General features: G+C 37.5%; 1 protein-coding gene across 1 annotated transcript; it reads right to left on the reverse strand.

Moving 5' to 3' along the window:
* Window positions 1-4,296: 4,296 nt before the first annotated feature.
* On the reverse strand, window positions 4,297-18,581 carry LOC135219871 (SCO-spondin-like). The gene is made up of 15 exons (XM_064257007.1): window positions 18,449-18,581; window positions 13,779-13,869; window positions 13,264-13,422; window positions 12,848-12,961; window positions 12,512-12,747; window positions 12,245-12,379; window positions 11,695-11,865; window positions 11,546-11,608; window positions 10,772-10,883; window positions 10,503-10,628; window positions 7,219-7,359; window positions 6,847-6,987; window positions 6,513-6,656; window positions 5,041-5,448; window positions 4,297-4,881 (listed from the first exon to the last, which is right to left on the reverse strand). Exons 2-15 carry the CDS (start codon window positions 13,858-13,860, stop codon window positions 4,340-4,342), a joined length of 2,574 nt encoding a protein of 857 aa, XP_064113077.1. The 5' UTR covers window positions 13,861-13,869; window positions 18,449-18,581; the 3' UTR covers window positions 4,297-4,339.
* Between the last annotated feature and the right edge of the window lie 1,693 nt (window positions 18,582-20,274).

Genomic DNA, 20,274 nt, shown 5'->3' on the forward strand with positions numbered 1-20,274 from the left:
TAATAATAATAATAAACTATCTATTGATAATTATTCACGCTACCTCATACCATGTATATATATATATATATATATATATATATATATATATATATATATATATATATATATATATATATATATATATATATATATTATATGTATGTATATATATATATATATATATATATATATATATATATATATATATATATATATATGTGTATGTATTTCTTTAAAAAAAAGTTTAGTGGTCAGAAACAGAGATGGGGCAGATTATGGCAAATGCAAGAGAAGTACGAAACCCTTGCAGGAAAGGTTATTAGTTAAAATTTGTCATCTCACTTAGCTATTGGCACTGGTACACACACATCAACCATAAGCTATTAAAACCGATTAGAGGCCAAGTACTCAAATGAACAAAGATAACCCAGCAAACGGCCTTATAAATTAGGCTGTCCCAAACGTCTTTCGAGGAAGCATGCAAATCAAAATAATAAAAAAAAAAGCGTCTAACCGGTATACTCCTACAGATAGTTGTCGGTTCAGAATGAGACCCAGACATAAACAGGGAACTTGTAATGCAAGTCGGCCATGTTGTGTCTCAGCTGTGTTGATTACGCAATCATACAAATTTTTCGATAATTTTGCAATGATATTATACTTTATACTTACCAATCCTTTAAAAATGGTAAACACTTGCAGTGTGCTTGGGTATCACAATAGGTCAAACAGACGGCAAATCGTAGTACTCTGTAAAGACAAAGCCTTTTCCTCATTTTTATGTACATAGTTTTCCTGTCCGCGTCGTACCTCACATCATCATATTGAGCATTTTTTTGGCCTTGTCACCGATATATCATTCTTATACGTTGGCCCATTGTAGCAAATAACATTCCTGTACACATGTGTCTGTCAAGAAATAAAAATCCAGGTCAGATCAAGTCATTTTGTGTCAGTATCGGTCGGCAAACTACATATCCGCCCGCACACCTGTTTATAACCCGTTATAAATAGTCAACGGCTGTGTTTACGGGCTGCTCTGTGAGCAAGAGCCCATGCTGACACAAGGCCAGTTTAATAAAAAACAACAAAAAGTCTACGGGCTGCTCTATGAGCAAGAGCCCCTGCTGGCATATGGCCAGCTTAATCTCAAACAACAGTAATAAGGTGTACTGCTTCCACCTGCCTCTTCAGCGCTCCTTCACAACTCAGTCCCCACTGTGTGAGAAATCCTGGATGAAACTCAAAAGATGAGTGAAAGGGGACCCCGACTTTGGGGATTTCCAGAATAAATAGGGCCAATTTTCTAGTCAATACACGAAAATCTGCTCAAATCACTTCAGGAGTAATGAGTGTTAATAATTGTTTGCGAATTAATGGTAATAGTGAATAATTAAAGAAGTCTAGCACAATTATTTCACAAAGTCATTCATGAACAGGCGCTCTTTCCTCTTGTCAAATTATAAACTATTTCGAGCAGCTTGGAAGTTATTTTGGTCAAATCTTTAAAACATGTAGCGGATAGTGAACTACTAATGTTAAAATTTACATTAAATATCTAAAGTGCAAATAATGGTTACTGTTGTCAAAAATCTCCCCCCTCCACCCCCAATTAGGCAGGTTCTAAATGTGCCTGGATGGTGTGGGAGACCATGATGATCTGGCCTGAAATTAAACTATGCAAATTTAACTAAATACACGAACTGAAAGGACTCGCACCAACGTACAACTTACAAAAGGAAATAAAACCTTAAAACAATGGACGACGGGGTTCCAAATACACACAAGGACAAGAAATTAAGTTTTAAAAAAAAACCGTGGAAAAATCTCACATCGGTCTCGAAGTGTGTCACCGTGTACACACACAAAACCGTACTCATGCAACAATTCGCCTATTCGATTACTTCAATATCGACATTCACGTGAACTGAAATATTTCAAGAGTCCAAAATCGCATCTCAAAAGCGTAAGGATGGCAACTATTCCTTCGTTATTTACCGGTTTATTGTTTCATCTCTTTTATGCAGTGAAGGCTCCAGAGACTATGTAATTAATCTTCCGTTAGTGGATTGTCCTTGTTTGCCATTTTTCGTGAATGGTTCATAATTCCGTAGAATAACGAAATTTAATATTAATTTTTCCTTTGTTTACAACGCTTGACCTAAAAGATGACTGCGGCTTATCAATGCTCGTCTGAGGAACTTAACTATTCTAGCCATGCGAGAGAGAGAGAGAGAGAGAGAGAGAGAGAGAGAGAGAGAGAGAGAGAAACTATCACCGAGCCAGTCTCACCAGCAATTCAAAACTACAGTACCTTCTATAAACACCATATAAAAAATATGCACCACGTATGCCTCCTGATCCATGATAATATGTCTGTCCTTTTTTCTATACTTCCAACTCCTGACAATACTTAAAAACAAACTGAACATAAGACTTCAGAGTTTTAAATTAAGGAAACTCTCCCTATTGAAAGTCATATAGAACCAGTTAATTTTCCGCTTTTACCAGATTATACTGTACTTATAGTAAAGTCATACTGTACTTATAGTAAAGTCAATGCACTGGATTTTTTCCAAAGGGCAACTTGACAACGCCCGTACCAGCGGACAAAGACACTTGCCGACGATGACTAATTCCACCGACCTATTAACTGGCAAATCTAGTTTATCCGCCCAACACAGCCTGATAGTATACTCATCACACGACGACTTTTAAAACACTTTTCCAGACAATCTGTTCGACGTGACGTCAGAAGCGGCTATTCTTTTCAAGTCCCGTCCATACAGTCGATAGTTTGTTTGTATGGTGTTTTTACGTTACATGGAACCAGTGGTTATTCAGCAACGAGACCAACGGCTTTACGGACTTCCGAACCACGTCTTCTATCACCAGAAACACACATCTCTGACCATTCCGGTCGAGATTCGAACTCGTGGCCACAGAGGGGACAGGTAAAGACCATACCAACCACGTCACTGGGGCGCTGTCCACACGGTCGAGCCTTGCTCGATGTGACGTCACAGCATTAAAACTGCAATATTTGATGTAAAATACTAATGCTTATTTAATGTAAAATCTCCGCTTGTAGCTGTGCCAATCTGCATTACGTACTGTTTGCTTATTATAAAACTTTTGCTTATTATAAAACTTATTTAATCCTCAATTTTCTGTTATGTGATGTTAATTTCAAGAGTTATATACAAACGATTATGGGCATACTACTAATGCAGGTTTGAAGTTATTTTCGTAATTTATGTGCTCCATAGCATTAGCCCCTTATAGAATACTCTTAATCATTAAAAGTTTTACTCTTCAGTATATCACTTCTACCATCCATCAACCTTTATTTTCTTTGCAAAGTTCACATAAACGCGAGATATTAGTTTTTCCCGGCCTCCCCCTCGGGAAAAAAAAAAAAAAAAAAAATCCATCTCCCTATTGGCCTCTCTTCCATATGAAAAGTTACAAAAGACAAAAGTTCTTGTTACATATATTAAAGTTTAAAACCCGATTTTCAAACCCCTCTATTCACAACACAAGGCATTTTGCTCAGGTTTAGTTAATTTTCAAGAGGAGTCTAGTACATCTTACCAAAGGTTCCAACATTATGCTAAATCTTTCCAGCCTACGGTGTTACCATAATGGATCGTCCAATTAATAGTTAAAGTCTAGAATACTTGCCCATGGTTTTCCTGCTGCCAAATTTACTAGTCTCCATTTATCTCATTCCGATAAGCATGATGCATTGGTAAAAAAAAGATATGGGCCGGTATCTATCATTTCTTCAGTCTCATATTCCAGATTATTCATTTAAATTCTTAAATGGCGCGAACTACTCTTGGATGAACTTTCCCAAAACCCGCACTAAACAGAAGGATCAAATCAAAATTTTATAAACAGGAAAAAACTGCAAATTTCTCAAGACAACTGCACAGATACATAGTAGTTTTACATAAATCCTAACCCTAACCCAAATACGGATACTTAAAATCTTAGGTCGAGTTTGTCAAATCGGGGACCATTAAGAGGAATAAAAAAAAATCAAAAAGTTAGATATCACTGCAGAAGAACCATGCATTATCAAAACCATTCCTGGTAGCAGTTCGCATATCTATTACCGAGCAATAGCATTCATTCAGGATTAACTAAAGTTATTCTGCACAAATCCAAAAATCTGGTAGCCCTCTGTATTTTAGCTACTTATGCAATTCTCCATTAATTTTTCACATTGAAAGACATGAAGGATTAACCAAGTATTTACAGACTATGATAAGCTGAAACCCTGAGTCACCGCTTATAATGGAAATAAAATTTAGTTGTAGAAAAGCCTTTTATTTACATAAATATTGCACACTTAAACATCAGTGTCAGGACAGCGGTCATCATGCCTCTCCAAATTCCTTCTAAACTGTGTCTGCGCCCTTTCTAGCTTCTCCAGTGCAATGTGCATATTTTCTATGACATGGTTAACCAAGTTCACAGATACATCATGATTATCGAAATCTGCCCTAACTTGTAGGATCTCGTTGAAGGCTTCATTCAAGTGTCTCAAGGTATCAAACACACTATCCATAGAGCAATTCTCATCGGTTTTCACCTTTCCATCAGTTACAAGTTCTTGAGCGAGAATCCCAGTCACGTCCGACATGTTCATAGCAATCTCTGCCTTTTCTGCTGCAATCAACATCTCGTCTAACTTCGACCAGAAAACCCAAGGCAAAGGAACTCTCTCATTCGAACTTTGGCCTTCCAAGATATAAGGGAGATTGTCTTCTCTGTTCAATGCAGCTGCAGCTTTTCCATAAACATCAGTCATAATGCCTTGCAAAAACGAAAAGTCTTGGATGGCATCCTTCAGTCTGAGTTTTCTTTTATTCATACAGTCACAAACTTCAGCTGTAAAGATAACTTCATTATTTTATATACTATTATTTTATATACTACTCAAGCATAATGTTACTAGTTCGTCATTTTACCTTAAAAGTTTTGGATGGAAAAAAAAGTTCTGAGATTAATCTGACATGCATGGTAACAATGTAACTGACCCCAACCTACCAGGAAGGCGAGCAGAACCAGCGTGTAAAGACCTTTCATTGGCAGATGAAGAAAGTCTTTCAGGTATCACCACATTCTCTTCTTCAGACCTTGTTGGTGCTAATCTCAACTTGGGGGATACGTGATTTTCAGCATCGTCCGATTTAACCAAGTTCAGGGCAAACACTGCATTGATAGCATTCACTGCATTTTCTGCATTGACAGCATTTTCAGCATTCCCAGCAGTTTTAGCATGTACTGCATTATCTGCATTCTCTGCACTCAAGGCATTTTTAGCATGGATGGCATTCTCTGCATTAACAGCGTTCTCAGCATTAACAGCATTTTCTGCATTAAAGATCTTTCCACGATCTAAGTTATCCCCAATATCAGGACTTTCTTGGGAGCTTGACCTTGCAAGTTGAGCCACTGTTTGAAAAATATGATCAAAAATTAGACAACTAGACTAAAAAATTAATTTATCTAACCTAGAAATTCATGTACATAGGACTACTGTATTGCTTTGTTTAAAGCCCAATTAAAAAAAAAAAAAGAAAAAAAAAAAAAGGGGGGGGGCAACTTCCAAAAGTAAGGTTTCATGCAACAAACACTGCCAATATTAATATATGGTAGCCACAGCAGCTTTTGCCCATAGCAATATATATATATAACAATCCTGTGCATCAGCACAAATACTACCTCAGGCTATTACAATAAAGGGAAGGGGGTTAGAAAGAAAAGTATTATACTAATACTAATGTTGAACAGAGTCATTTACATTTCATTCAACACCAATATCCACCATTCCACCATATTTCAGTGTTCACCCATATCCACCCATCCACCATATTTCATGGTTTATTCCAAAACTCACGAAAAATATCATAGAATTTAAGCCAAAGGCCATGTACTGGCATTATGAAGTCATTTTAAAGCTGATAGGGAAATTAACAGCAAGGTGGCCTGAAAAGTGTACCGAGAAGTAAACCTCGCAGCCGCACTACAGTCTGTTACCGAGGGTGGAAAGTCAGATGGAGAATATGAGGAGAGGTAAAGTAATATGAACTAAAACAATTGTCAAGAGGTTGAAAAGTCTGATAGGAGAATGTTTGATTAACAAAGGTACAATAATACAAGGTACAATAATACAAAGAGGTACAGTAATAGGAAAGGCTACAGCTGATGGCTGAGGAACACTGCTGGGCACCAGGAGAAGCCTCTAGAGATAAGTTTAGAGATAATTAGTTTACATTATACCGAATTTTAACAACACTTATTTGACATATCTGTTTTATGTAAATTTTTATTTTGCACTTTTCTCAAACTTTACTTAGAAACACTTGCTACAAAATTTTAGTACAGAGGCTGAATGCTAGTCCCTACATTTTGCCAATCCATCTACTCATTCAGTGTCGAGATATTATCCTTCAAAAATTAGTTTAAATTTTTAATGCCTAGTTGTGGAACAGTAACCGTAACAGTCTACTACTTACAACACTCTCCATCATGTCTCTTCTCCAAACAAGGGTCGTCACACTTGGCAGAATTGAAGTTACACTCATTTCCATAAGTCACACCATTGGAACCACAAATTGGTCTATATTCTAGGGTACATATCTGAATGGGACACCCAGGACCTGCAGTCATAATATTGTAAACCCTGTGATCTTCGAATAAAAATCACAAGAAAATTGAACAAGCTCTCCACTGACAAGTAAATCAAAATTTTAATTTTACACTAACTTATGGTAAATGGGTACGTAGGATAACACCTGGTTTGCTATTTCATCAACAGGAACCCATGAAAACCACCAGACTTATACTTACTACATTCTCCAACATGTTTGAAACCAATGCACTTGTTCATACAACTGGCTACTCCTAGAAAACAGTTGTTACTGTAAGTTCTACCATCAGTCCCACAAACTGGATCATAATATTCAGGACAAGCCTGTTGGCATGCAATTCCTGTTGGAAGTACGGAATCTTAATTACACCAAACTGTCAAGCCTCTGAAAACTAAAGCTTTTTTACAATCCCTTGCCTTACAAAAACTATATTACAAAAGTCTTATTTTCTTTCAATAAACAGATAAGAGTAACCTCTACCTGCATTACCAAAACTCTGCAACAAAAATATATCAAACTGCTTTAAACCTATTGCCTTACAAAGTCAATATTGAAGCACTAGCAGACTTACCACATTCGCCTTTATGCTCAAGGCCAAGGGTCTTGTCATGGCAAATTGCTACTTCTAGAACACAATTATTACCATAAGTTTTACCATCTGTGCCACAAACAGGATCGTAAATTTTATTGCAGGCCTTCAAACAAGGATCACCTGTGTTGAAAGAATGAAGAAAAACACTGAAAAACAAGGGTTATATCTGAAATGCCAAATTTTCTCTATCAAACTACAGTGGTACCTAGAGATACGAAATTAATCCGTTCCGGGGCAGCCTTCATATAATGAGTTTTTCGTATCTTGGGACACATTTTACATGTAAAATGGCTAATCCGTTCCAAGCCCTCCAAAAAGACCCCATTAAATTACATAATAAAGCTAAATTGACCTATAAACAATGAAATACTACAACAATTTGGACCATTCAATACCTAAATTAAGAATAAAAATCCAAAACCTGTAAATCAAGTGTATATTAGTGTACAAGAAATATTACTGTAACGTAAAATGTGGAAGCTTACCTTTCAAGTGAGGCTATCTCCGATAGTGGCGGCAGAGGAGGAGGAGGACAAACAGCAGATAACGTACGTACACTTAACTTTACGAAAAAACACAAAAAATTTAAGGAAAACTATAAAACTAAAATTTACGAAACACGTTAACAAAACTAACACTTAACTTACAAAAATCTAAAAATTACGTAAAATTTTTTTCATTTTTATTTTTAACTTTTTTTTTTACTTTTACGTAGGCTTTTTTTTTTTTTTTTACAGAATTTCAACTTCATCACCGCTTTCAACATTCTGTTTTTCATCACTTTGTTCTTCTTTTTGCTTTAAACTTTGTTTTTTATCACTTGGTTCTTCCTTTTTGCTTACTCCTGCTAATGCTGAAGGCCTCTTTAAAAATAACGATCCAAGGAAGATTGCTTCTGCCTACTTTTCACAATGTTCCTGAAACGACTCTGGCAAACGTCATCGAACTGCGCAAGCATACGACCTGTGCGAGCCTTTTCGGGGTGTCTTTTTTCGATAAACGATTGCACTTTATGAAAAGCGCCTAAATATCCTTAATTTCTGCCGTTGTCATAGGCTGCTGCTCCTCTTCCTCGCCGCTGCTAGAGAGCTCCTCTTGAACGACGTTAAGTTGCATGGCCTCCAACTCCTTCAGGTCATCCGTCGTAAGCTCCTCTTTGTGCTCCTCGAGAAGGTCGTTGAGGTCGTCCTCGTCGACGACCAGCCCCATGGACTTGCCGAGTGCAACGATCTCGTCAAGATCTGGTTCCAAAACAGTTTCGGGATCGTCAACAGTTTCTGACTCTGCAGCACCAGCATCGCCCACATCGAATCCCTCTAAGTCTCTGGCGGATACGGCATCAGGCCAGAGTTTCCTCCACGAGGAATTCAAGGTTCGCCTCGAAACCTCCTGCCAAGCTAGGTCAATGAGTCGAATGCAAATGACTATGTCGAAATGCTCCTTCCAAAATTGACGCAAGGTGAGGTTTGTGGTATCGGTGATGTCGAAACATCTCTTGAAAAGATGTTTCGTGTACAGCTTCTTAAAGTTCGCTATTACTTGCTGGTCCATGGGCTGGAGGAGAGGGGTGGTATTGGGTGGAAAAGAGAGAATCTTAACGAAGGAATACTCTGCTAGGATATCTTCCTCGATGCCAGGAGGGTGGGGAGGGGCATTGTCCAACACCAGCAGACATTTCAGGGGGGAGGCGCTTCTCTTGCAAAAAACTCTTCACAGTCGGGCCGAAACACAGATTTACCCACTCTGAACAAAAGCCTCGTTACCCAGGCTTTTGCATTAGCCCTCCACATCACTGGAAGCTTCTCCTTCAACACTTTGTGGGCCTTGAAGGCTCGAGGAGTCTCAGTGATACACCAGTAGGGGCTTCACCTTGCAATCCCCACTGGCGTTCGAACAAAGTGCGAGCGTAAGCCTGTCTATCATAGGCTTATGCCCGGGTAGCTTCTTCTCTTCCTCCGTGATGTATGTCCGACGAGGCATTTTTTTCCAAAATAGGCCAGTCTCATCACACTTTTAAACCTGCTGAGAACTGTAGCCTTCCTTGGTCATCATCTTGTTGAAAGTCTTCTTAAATGCTTCGGCCGCTTTCGTGTCCGAGCTGGCAGCCTCCCCATGATGCACCACCGAATGGATGCCAGTCCGTTTACGGAATTTCTCGAACCAGCCATGAGAAGCCTTGAACTCTGGGGTTGGCGTTGAAGTCCCTTCCCCTCCCTCGTCTTCCGCCTGCGCAATCAAATCGCCGAAAATAGCACTGGCCTTGTGAGCGATTGCAGTCTCCATTACTGTATCGCGAGCGATTTCTTTCTTTTATCCAGATGATGAGCAGCCGTTCCATCTCGTCGTGCACATGGCTCCTCTTGCTGGAGCAAATAGTGATGCCCTTCGACGGTGTAGTTGCTTTGATGGCATCCTTCTGTTTCAGGATGGTGCCTATTGTCGACTGATTACGGCCATATTCCTTTGCGACCACACTCAATCGCATACCAGCTTCGTACTTCTTTATGATCTCCATCTTTGTCTCCAAAGAGAGCATGCGCTTCTTTCCGCGAATTTCAACTTTCTTGGGACCCATTACTACGTTAATTTACGTAAAGTTACAAAATACGTAATAATACAGTCTTCGCACAACACGATATGTACTGCAACGAAATCACTAACGAATTTAAGTTACTAAACGAAATCGTTGGAGCGAACGAATGCCAATTGCGTACGGTAAAGTTTCGGGTGTGGAGTGGCCGAGCTAAAGCACGCCAACACGTTCGTATAGAAGATGCATGATGGGAGGGATGCTGTCCAATCAGAGAGAAGGATCTCATGGCTTGGCTAGCATCAGGAACCAATGGGAGAGCAGGAGGATGGCGGAGAGTCTACTATAACCAAGATGGCGGCGTGCGGCGCGAGTTTCAAAATGGTTATGGGGCGAATCTCGGACTTTCAGAAACCTTTCGTATCTTGAAAACTTTTCGTATGTAGAGCAGTAAAATTTTTCGCATTGGCTTTCATAACTTGGATTTTTCGTAAGTTGAGCCTTTCGTATCTCGAGGTACTACTGTATTTCAATCTGGTAGTCAACCTGTTAAGTAACATTTATTCAAGGATCTTTGGGAGAAAAAACAATTACAATCAGCATAAGCTACAAAACTTTGCAAGCAAAGTAAAAACACTGCAACTTTAGCACCTAAACATCTCAACTAATAACATACTAGGCTAACCAGTACTAGCGTCCAGAATTATTTAAGAATGTAAAATTTCATACTTACAGATACTACCACCACTAACCAATCTTGTCATTCTGACAACTTCCAACAGTTGTCTAAGCCAGTCTTCCACATCTTTATCATCTGCACCGTCTTGAATCATGACACAAACATCTAATACACAAGAATCTGGAATGCATAATAGCATTGAGTTTTATTTCTCCTATCAAGCTGCAAGGTTCCTACATTTTTTCCCCACTGTCCAAAATATATGTACTATACCATTGCAACTTGTCAACAGAATGCAGAACTATAAATTACTAAATATTTACCAAGATGCACCGTCGACATGGAATCATTGTTTTGAATTACACTCTGCAAAGACCTCCTGCATCTTTCTAAATATAATTTCTTCGCCGTCTCTCCTGCTTTACAAGGATCCTCCTAAATTGAAGGACAGAATATAAAATTTAGGCCAAAGGCCAAGTGCTGTTACCTATGAAGTCATTCAGCACTGAAATGGAAATTCACAGTAGGGTGGTTTGAAGGATTTAACTGGAGGAAATCCTTATAGTTGCACTAGGAAAAAAAGTTATGAGGGTGTATAGGATATGATTGAGAGTAACTAGACCTCAGAGCCTAAAAAAAAAAGTTAGGAGGGTGTATAGGATATGATTGAGAGTAACTAGACCTTAGAGCCTAGCAAAAGCTCTTCTTGGGCTGGTTGTCAAGTGTGGAAAAGTCTGATGAAGGAAGAGAATATGGAGGTACAGTAAAAGGAATGAAAAGGGTAGCAACAGGGGGGCCAAAAAATGCTGCAAAGACCCTTAAGTAATGCCCAAGTGCATAATGCCACACTATACCACGAGATGTGTAAATACCCCCTACATGATTCCTAAACTGAACTACAGATATTTATATTCTGAAATAAATAATATCACAGCAACCTGTCTCAAAACTTAAGAGAGATTTAATAAAAATTGTACCAGTGTCTTTGTATCACTAATACAGGTTTCCTACATATTCAAAATCTCAGACATTAAAATGACCAAACATTTACGAAAAACTAAAACATTTACGAAAAACTAAAATATTAAGTTCCATACCGTTTCAGTTTTGAAACACTCTGGACATGGATCACTGCAAGCTGGATCACCTTGTTCACTAGTCTGCAAATACCAGATTAGACTGTTAAACCTGTGGTAACAAATACTACACAATTATAGCCATCAGGAAACTTTTAAAAAACCATTACCATCCACGATGAAGGGAATGCCATAGGGAATTTGGTCAGAGGCTCAACAATGTTATTCCTGGTTGTAAAATCATCCTCCTTGTAAGAGCTGAAATGTCCGCACAGTCCATTCAAGTTCCCTGTGAGACTTGGATGAGCCCATACATCCATTCTGTTTGGACACACCAAAATCTGCAAGAAAATCCCAAACCCAAGCCAATTAATGCCTTAACAAGATAACTAATACTCAGATTAATGGGATCTAGAACCACTTGCCACTCCTTCCGTCACATTAATGGAGTAGATATAAATTCGTACAGTCAAGCTTACTTTAGTCCAATAACTAAAATTTTGAAGTCTTTCCCACAAAATTGTTTAAATCCCAGAGACTAATAATCTTCCATTCATTCAACTTCATTAATATCAAAATGTTCATCTGAAAAGCCTAAAATTCTACTTTCAGAAATTTAGTTGAAAAGCAACACATTAAAAAAGTATATAAAAAAAACAAAAAATACCAAAGTCACTATCTAGCAATATGGAGTGAGGTATGAAAAAGATATCCACTCACTGTTAACTGTGATGAACCAGCCATAGCCAGACACTGATTGCACTTCCACACTAGCACTGGGTGTATCCCCGCTGTACTGGTTACTTTACTGACACCTAATGAAGTCACAGTCTGTAGCTCTCCATTCACTGTATACTGGAAACAAAAATTAACTTATTTTGAACAGAAAACAAACTTGCCTCAGATATACAATCTACTTACATAAATCTGAAAGCTTACTCCTAACCAGCAAGTTTAAATTTTCCTTTAAACATTAGAACTACTTACACTGGAAGTCATGCCATGGTCAAAACCAATCACAGTATTGGCATTATCCTTAAAAGTAGTCCTGCTCAGACAAGACGCTCTTCCATTACACGATGAAAAGTCACTGAATATTCCAAACTCTGGGGAATGGCTGAAGGATGACTGTGCTACAGAATAATTACAAGTACCGTGCCAATCGTAGCTATACTCATCAAAAGTTTTTATATGAGGATCGTTGTACAGAGCACAGTGCTTGCCTGTTTGAAATGAGGAACAAAATTGAGGAAAATTAGTTTTTACGTCGCCAATGAATGCTTAAAAAATGGCAACCACATAAGGTTTTATTACGATACTTACAGCAGTCATGAATTGTGCCATTGGTGTACCAATTGCCTTTCCTACACTCAAAGGTGAAGCACTGGAGAGGTAGTTCAGACTTGTCAGCATAAAGCAGGCCATTGAATTCACAACCTGTAAAAGCATTTCTGTAGTCACAGTTTATACAAGCCATCAGCACCTCACTAATAAGTCATCAGTTTTCCTGCAGCCACCAAATGTTACAGGTAATTTCACCAAAGAAGTTTCTACAAGGACACATTACTAGACCAGGATGGAATGCCATATACAAAGTTTTGGAAAGTATGTGCCTTGTCTCCGAGTAAGGAATGCCAATCTATGAAGTCATCTTTGTATCAAAACAGCATTAAGTGTTCTAAAGCAAAACCAAATGGATGACCCAAATACATGGTAAACTAATAATTTGGGTTACGTACAGTCCCTCTGCCCTGGCTTTCCAACATATTCAGTTACAATCTCCCGATTGTTACAAACAAGTCTTAGGCAGGCATCTGGCAATGTTAGTACTACATCCAGGTGATCATAGTTTTGGTAACCAAAACAACATCCTCTATAGACTGGCAAGATATTTAGATCTGTGGAGAAAGATTAAGCAAACATTAAACCAAATATACTTCAATACAACAACTAATTTTTATATAAAATAAGTATACAAACTTATCTATTGAAGATTTGAAAGCCAATCTGTCAATGTTTCACATGAACTGAATTAGAGGAAAAAAAAAAACACCAGTTTACTTAAAATAACCTAACCAGAGACCACACAAATGTTAAAATTTCAGACTTTCCTCAATTTTCCCCAGACTTACTTAAAAATAAATAACCTAACCAGAGACCACACAAATCTTAATTTTCCCAGACTTTCCTTAATTTTCCCAGACTTTCCAATACATATATAATTAAAACTTTGTTCACCTAACCTCACCCTTACCAGAAACACCAGGTATCACCCTGGATTTAGCAACATTCACGGTCATGAGTATCAGGAGAATGAACGCCAAATGTTTATCCATCTTGCCAACCTGAAACAAAATATCCAATTTATGTCTTGCACAAATACATGTGTATAAAAAAACTGCCCATTACACTAGATTCATACCTAGTTACCATGAAAACTAACTTTCCACCACTTTTAGGCCATTATCCCCTCGCCATTTAGAGAAAATCTTATTCCCAACAGTATCAACATACTAAATAGCTTACCAAGTACACAAGACAACCAAACTTTGGATAGGAAAATCATTCACAATAATACCACATTCCCATAACAGGTAACAAATACAGTACCAAATTCCACCTTTAAAAATAATTTATTTGACCTAACATGACAGGCTACTGAAGAATTTCTACAAAGCCAAACTGCACTTGTATAATATTCAAAACTAAACAAAACAGTCAGCCCTTGTATGGTTTACCTCTTCCATGTTTTATTTATATCTACAAAAATTAACCACTTCTTGCCAGTGGATTCACATGAATGATAAACTCTACCATGTATAATTCTGTCAATTCACGTGTATAACCCTGCTACACTGTCATTTGAATCAAAATTTATATCAAAAGGCGAAGTGCTAGGACCTACGTATATACGATACGCCATTCAGTGCTAAAAGGTTACAGGTTTTAAAGGTGCAACAGGAGGGAAATCTTGCAGTATCCCTGAAAAAAATATTAAATTACTTCAAACTTATAAACCACAAAATTATTAATATCTAGCTAGTAGTATTTGCCAGGTAAAAATTAGCCAGGAGGTCCAAGAGATTAGTAACTGCTGTAGTATGTTGAAGTAGGTACATACATACCTCCAATATTACTTTTAACCAGATCCATATACTATTCAGTACTAAATTTCAGCAAATCTATAAACTCCAGAATAAAATTATTAGACATACCACAGCATCCACCAAGTAAAAACAATGATCCATAAATATTTACGATAATTTACTTTTCAGGATAACCAGAATATAATTATAATAAAACCAAAAAAATTCCTATTTGGTCTTTAGCATGGCTTTCCTCACACTGCTCAATACGTATTGTGCGCCAGATCTGAAGCATCACTGATAGAAATAGGAAAGGTTGAAGCATATTGGACCATCTTAATAGTATAAGCATAGCTACAAAGCACCAGAGCACATCTGCATCATTACTGTACTATGCAGCCAAAACTACAAAAGTTTTAAAGGTATTGGTGTGGATAAATGCAAAACACTACTAAGTAGACCCAAACATTTCCCTTTCACTTATTGTGAAAAGTTACATTATGCAAGACTATAAAGCAAAATTTAAGGCAAGGGTTAATTTAAACTTACTTCAGTATTTATAGTCTAGGTATGACAAACTAGTTCCCTCACATAGAACACAATAAAATTTCAGAATTTTTACTTATAATGAAATTGAAATGACTGCCTTCTTAGCCTTCTTAACCAACCAAAGTGTTTGATGCACCTACAGTGTCCTTTCATACCGACTGATATATCTCCTACTTCCAATTAAAACTTCACACCAGCAGTAGCAGTAGAACTATACTCAGTACCATTTTAGTTTATTAACTTATCCCTTGAGTATGATTATCTCCAACCCCTACCTCCATTACTGTATAGGTGTGAAGTAATTATCAAACCATGACAAAAACTAATTACACAATGCATGCTTCAAGGAAGGATTACCTCCAACCCATACCTCCATTACTTTGTAGGTGTGATAATTATCAAACCCTGGCAAACTATTTACATAACGCCTGCCAAGTATTGACATGGGATCTAATATACTTCATTAAAACCTCCACACATCCTACTTATCTAAGAACACTTCGCCTAAATTTATTGTAGCAAGTTGTGTCAACCATTCCAAATCACTGAGCACATTAGTGTATTGTCACTATACCAGTATGTAGTTACACAATACTAAAACATTAAGATAACAAAATTAGGTTAAAACCCATACAGTACCATAAACTGAACAGTACCATAAACTGACAATACTAACGAACATTAAGATTAAAACAAAATTAAGTTAAACCTATACAGTACCATAAACTGAATTAAAGACTACCATAAATGAAATATTAAAGTACAATAAATAAAAAGAAAAAAGTTGTTCCTCTTATTAAAACTAACCCAGAGCCAACAGTTAACTTGACAACCTTACTTTGATCGAGAATCCCAATTTTTCTAGTTTTCGAATATATAACATTTTAAAACAGTGCTGAAATTAGGGCCTAAGCAATTCATACAAAATTGTATGATGGGACAGGGGATGACAACTGTACTGTGATCGAGGATCCAAACTGCTCTTTTTCGAGCATACAAAATATTTCAAACTGCTGAAAATTAGGGCCTAAGCAATTCATACAAAATTGTATGATGGGACAGGGGATCAGACTCAAAGCTAAGGATCGTTCTATGTTCATATACCTATGTACTTTAATGTTACTGGACCCTTAAATCCCGATTTTAGGCGAAAATAAAGTAAAGCTATTGTGCGAGGAAAGCACAAAAGCGAAATAGTAAAGGGATTATTTAACCTAGGGTGGCATGTCTTTATAGGCTGGTGGGGAAGAAGAAGAACTCTCCAACCCTAACCTAGGGTTGCAAACAAACCTAGAATGCCATGTCCTCACCTGGCCGAGGGAGAGGATGAAAAACTACAATTCCTTGACCTACACACACAACATCCTCCAGCCCCACCTTCCCTGCTTGGCCAAGCCTTGTTGGATCCCATACCACAACCCAACAACCTTATTTGCCCAGTCCTTACCTAGTGGGGGGTTACTTGAATGCACAATAAATCATAGCTTCATCAAAGGATGTTGAACACTCAATAAATCTTGCTTCATTAAATGATCTATGTGAACATCACACTTATATCCATGTATTTATTCCTCACCTCCCCAAAGAAATCCATTAGTAGCAATTGATAGTAAAAAAACCTGCTAGCGCTAAAATTCCAAGGAACCGAGTTACAAGTCAGCACATGAGGTATGAAGAACTTTTATCCAAAAGCCCACTTTAGACCTATAATAACAGCATGTCAAGTAATATCCAAAAAATACTGTACTATTAGGCTGCAAACCTTTCCAGAATAAATTAGTAAACTTTTAATGTGAACTTATAACAAGGCACAAATAGTATAACAAATATTTACTAATTAGATGCCTGTAAGTGTACAGTGACATGACATAACACAAGTACTTACACTTCAACCTTAAAGATGTCCAACCCGTAGTAGTGATTTAGCAAAAGTAGTTCACCCCAGATTTTTTTTCTATCACTAATCTTGCACTGTTCTGACATTTAAAATATCTATGCCACAAATATGAGAAAAACCAGTTTCACTCCCATCAGGAATTGCAGACAGAAATCAGTAACTTTAGCATTATAACTATTTGACATCTGGGTTAAGCGATAGTATAAAGAAAAAATTCAGACCAGCTTTCACCCGAGATACCAACCTGTTATATACAGTTTATTTCTTATTTATCTATACGTACAAGTGGACATTATCTCTACCACCCATAAATTCACCCCAAAGGCAGCTGCCCACATCTCTTAACTTACATTCTCCCAAGTTTATTGCACTGTATGATCTAGATTCTACACTGTAGATCTATGTAACAAATAAGCCCCCGATGGGCATATATTTGGAAATTACAGTTTCCTATATTATTTGGGTTCCTTATTGAGAATCAGTAATATTTTGGGGTCTACTATTTAATCCCCCATGGGCTAGTACTAAATACGACGAAATACAGATTGCGCCCGAATCCCTAAATGCTGTCGTATTCGCGGGAACGTTCCTTCATTAGCGGAACGTTCCTTGCAGTCCGTACGGAGTTGCTTAGATAAGAGATTTTCCCGCACACTGGCATCTAACCCGGATGTATTTCTCTAATGACTATTATTCAAAGAACCAGTTGCAAATATACTGGATTATTACAAAATTACTTCTAAAATTTAACTAATTCATTGAGGTATCAAAAGCCACCTGACGTCACGAACACTAAGCCAACGCGCCATTGGTCCGCAGTCTCCCTTCCCCCTCACTCAGAACCTCTATCAGCTGATAATTTACCGATTTAACAAATATAAACTAGTTTCTAGTTTTTAGAAGTATTAAAAGTTAAAAATTTGTTAAAATTAAAAAAATCTAAAACCTTGTTCGTTATCGCATTTATTTACCATAGTTGAGATGTCGGCCATGGTTAGAAGGTGAAGTCTAAAGAGGCGTTCACCCTTTCGCTGGCCACGGTTTTCCGCGATAAGGTTCCGGGGAATAAACCTGGACAATTTTTACAAATTCTAGTCTTTTTACCTTTTAATCCTGCGACAAATCATGCATGCGACGAAGCCTTCATGAAAATTCCCTAACCCCCAAAATCCTAAAGCTGTGGAACATGCAAAACAAACAAAACCTCCGATTTCCATATTCACAGAATAAGTTTCAAGTCACAGCTTACACAAATACAATCACCCTAGGAACGGATAAACACTAAAGAACTGCCATATCAGAAATTCAACAGACTATTTCGAGTTGCCTTATAAACACAAAATACCCATTACACATACAATCAGTACCTATGAAACAACCCGAAAAACTTACTTAATAAAAAACCATAAAAAGAACAGACACCCACGACGTACACAAATACACTGAATTAGTTGCACTGAACATCTTCACACCATGGAGTCCCAAGTAAGGTTTTCTATGCTATAAGCAATGACGTCACATCGTGGGACTGCCGTATATCAGCAACGTGTTCCTCTCTGGTGGTGCCACCTATAGGTTGCTAAACAAAACAGAATCAGTTGTATGAATTGAATTCAATCGTAGATAACTTTTGTTATTACTGATTCCATAGTCGCGCAAGTGTGGGTTTTAAGCGTGGATAATGGAAAAAATAAATGAATTCTGAAAAACAATATATGAGAGTCGATTGGTTTAAGTCGGGAAGCAGTCATGTAAATCACAATACTAATTTGTTTTACTCAAAATCAGCACGCATTTTCTTGGAACGAGCCAGATAAGGAAAAAAAGCCAAGATGACAAACTAATCTAACATTGTTATGATAGTAGCAAAAGGGGAACAATTATCACAGCGAAACAAATGAGGATCACTCTCTCTTACAGTAGGTACCAAGAGGTTACCATTTATCGTAGTAAAGTTATTATATAGGGCCAGACCCTACTCTCGACTTCCTATTTACTTTTTCACTTCTCATATATTTCTGTTTTTCTAATACCTGTTTTCGACATGGACTTCTGGCTGAATGTACCAAACACAAACACCTCAAAAAATATGCGAGTGATTTATTGCTTTGTTAAGGTTGATCTAAGTGAGTCATACGATCTCTTGCTTTACCATCTTTCCAAGCAGTTCCTGTTGATCACTGAAAGTGTAGATTCACAAGCAGACTAAATATGAAAAAGCAAAATTTAGAATAAAAAAAATTACGGAATATATATATATATATATATATATATATATATATATATATATATGTATATATATATATGTATATATGTATATATATATATCATATATGTTATATATATATATGTTAGTATATATATTATATATATATAATATAATATATATAATATAATAATACATATTAAAGTGAAAGCGAAGGAAATAATTCCCTGGAAATCGGCTATTTCACTCGCTCTGGACGGTCCCCTTCCAATTGGTCCACGGCATATTTTCCAATGGTAGGAGAGGCAAATCTTAGTATTATACTACATGGAGAGTATCAAGCAGAAAAAACACTTGTGACCTTTTGAACTAGTAGATTAATTCCAGAAAGAAATAGCATCAGTGACTGCAATTCTCACATGTATATATATATATATATATATATATATATATATATATATATATATATATATAATTCTTCCCAGGATTTCAGCGATTCTAAGTGGTCCCCCCTCCCCAGCCCCTACGTGCGGGCGCCTATGGGTCCTTCACATGGACACGAATCAACTTTCCTTCTCAAGCTTGTTTTGTGGCCTACTGTAAGAGCACAAGCCCATGCCAGAACAAGACTCTTAATGTCACAAAATCAGGAAAGTCGTAAGCTGTTCATATGCCACGACGAGCAAGGATACATGTTAGCATAAGATTAACTTAACCGACCAACAATACACGATATCTTTTCGGCCAGTCTCAAGCTATAGTTAATTCAATCAACCGTGCATGTGATGTCTAGGCCCGTCCCCTACGACGTTCCTGATTTGCTGTTGATAAGCCAACCACAGGGCTGGAAACTTTCAGTCTCCCTCGAGAGTCTACTTAGGGAACAAACATCCTGCCCATATGAACTCTCGAGAGAGACTGAGAGTTTCCAGCCCTGTGACTGAATTATCAACAGCCAATCAGGAGCGTCGTAAATGACGGGCCTAGACATCAAATGCACGGATGATGTGAA

This window comes from Macrobrachium nipponense, chromosome 1, assembly GCF_015104395.2.
Source record: "Macrobrachium nipponense isolate FS-2020 chromosome 1, ASM1510439v2, whole genome shotgun sequence".
Classification (NCBI taxonomy): domain Eukaryota; kingdom Metazoa; phylum Arthropoda; class Malacostraca; order Decapoda; family Palaemonidae; genus Macrobrachium; species Macrobrachium nipponense.